Source organism: Phytophthora parasitica, assembly GCF_000247585.1.
Source record: "Phytophthora parasitica INRA-310 unplaced genomic scaffold supercont2.202, whole genome shotgun sequence".
NCBI lineage: Eukaryota > Oomycota > Peronosporomycetes > Peronosporales > Peronosporaceae > Phytophthora > Phytophthora nicotianae.
The window spans coordinates 1,520-2,981 of record NW_008649188.1 but is presented as its reverse complement, the minus strand read 5'-3'; the positions used below and the strand labels follow the sequence as shown (position 1 = coordinate 2,981).

At 44.3% G+C, this 1,462-nt stretch overlaps 1 protein-coding gene across 1 annotated transcript; it reads left to right on the top strand.

Moving 5' to 3' along the window:
• Positions 1–686: 686 nt before the first annotated feature.
• On the top strand, positions 687–1,370 carry PPTG_19842 (hypothetical protein; the record flags this gene model as incomplete). Its single annotated transcript, XM_008918413.1, has 1 exon — positions 687–1,370. Exon 1 carries the CDS (start codon positions 786–788, stop codon positions 1,368–1,370), a length of 585 nt encoding a protein of 194 aa, XP_008916661.1. The 5' UTR covers positions 687–785.
• Between the last annotated feature and the right edge of the window lie 92 nt (positions 1,371–1,462).

The following is a 1,462-nucleotide window of genomic DNA, read 5'->3' as shown; positions in this document are numbered from 1 at the left end:
TAAAGAACAGTCGGCAAGCATTCGAATGTTGCTGCTAGTACAAAACGAGGTAGGTCAAATAATGGGAAGAACACTAACTAAATCGGAAAATCATGCCGAGACGGAAACTCTTTTGCAAAGTCTCGTATCTAAGATGGGTAATGCGTCCGATGGTCCACGGATATGTGTGTGCAACAACGCTAATGCTAATCGTAATCTCATCGAGAGAGTTTTTGGCGATGGAGTAGAGATCAAACAAGACCCCTTCCATGTCATTACTAGATTTACAGACAAAGTGAGCGATAGTTCTACAAAAAGGTGACTCGCTGGACAACTGTCAGCAGCTATCTACGACGTCCAGCGCAATTTACGCACTCCTGAGGATTGCGAGCATCGGCTCGCGGCGACATTAAAAGCGCTGGACCCAACAGCTATCTCCGTGAAGCAGTCAGAATGGGAAGGTTGTGTAGCAAGTAATTTAGCACAAGTTCGTCGTGGTGATCTCTATGTTGCCGAGAATCAGTATACTGAAGCAGGGGGAGAAGTTCGCGTCATCTCTACTAGTCAACTGGAGGCCATTCATTCCAAGCTCCGTAAGCTTCTTGATCGAGTTCTGTCAGTTGAAGTTGGGCTGCGCATACTTGACATATTCATTTTACAGGTTTGAGATTTTAAGAGTATATGCTGAGCAATTTAATACGTCCACTAACCGCACAATGTAGCATAATTTAAATGTAGGTGCCAAGTACCACAGAAATCCCAAGTTTGAGGGCACCAACTTTCGAAGTGTTTGTCAAGCAGCCATCATGTGCAATGATCTCATTTCAGAGTCACCTCAAGTAGAATATAAAAGAAAACTTATGGCTACGGAACTCAGCAATGCTACCCCAAGTGAAATATACCGCGGTAATGCGGCACCACCAGCGGAACATCGACCATGGGAGCGTCTTTTCGACTTGATTCAACTTCAAACGAACAGTGTGGAGGCGGACCTTCTTGCCAAAAATGCACCTACAGAAGATATTCGCTCGCTGCTGTCTATCACTTACAGCAAACGGAAGTATCTCACTCGTGAAAATTTTGTTGGGTTATTGGGGTTAGAGCCGGAGTATGACGCTGTAAGAGAATTTTCTGCACAAGAGTTCTCACTTCTTAAGCAGCTTCGTGCTGAGCAGGTAGCTTCAAACCAGCCGTGGTCGAACAGTGATGTAGTGTCCACGATACTGTATAATTGTGCTGTGGAACGTCTGGACTATAGTGCACTCAATATCCGGAAGCGAAGATTTAGAGCTGTTTCTAGACGTATACCAGCTATTGATGACCAATTGAAGAAGAAACCTATTGTCACTGGGCAGCGAATCATACTAACAACAGAAAAAAACAATATGTGACGACGCGGTGACCCCTGATGAAGACGCATTAATGCAAAATATCTTTGCAATGCTACGCACTTCGACGTTAAAGCACAAAACGCAACTTTATA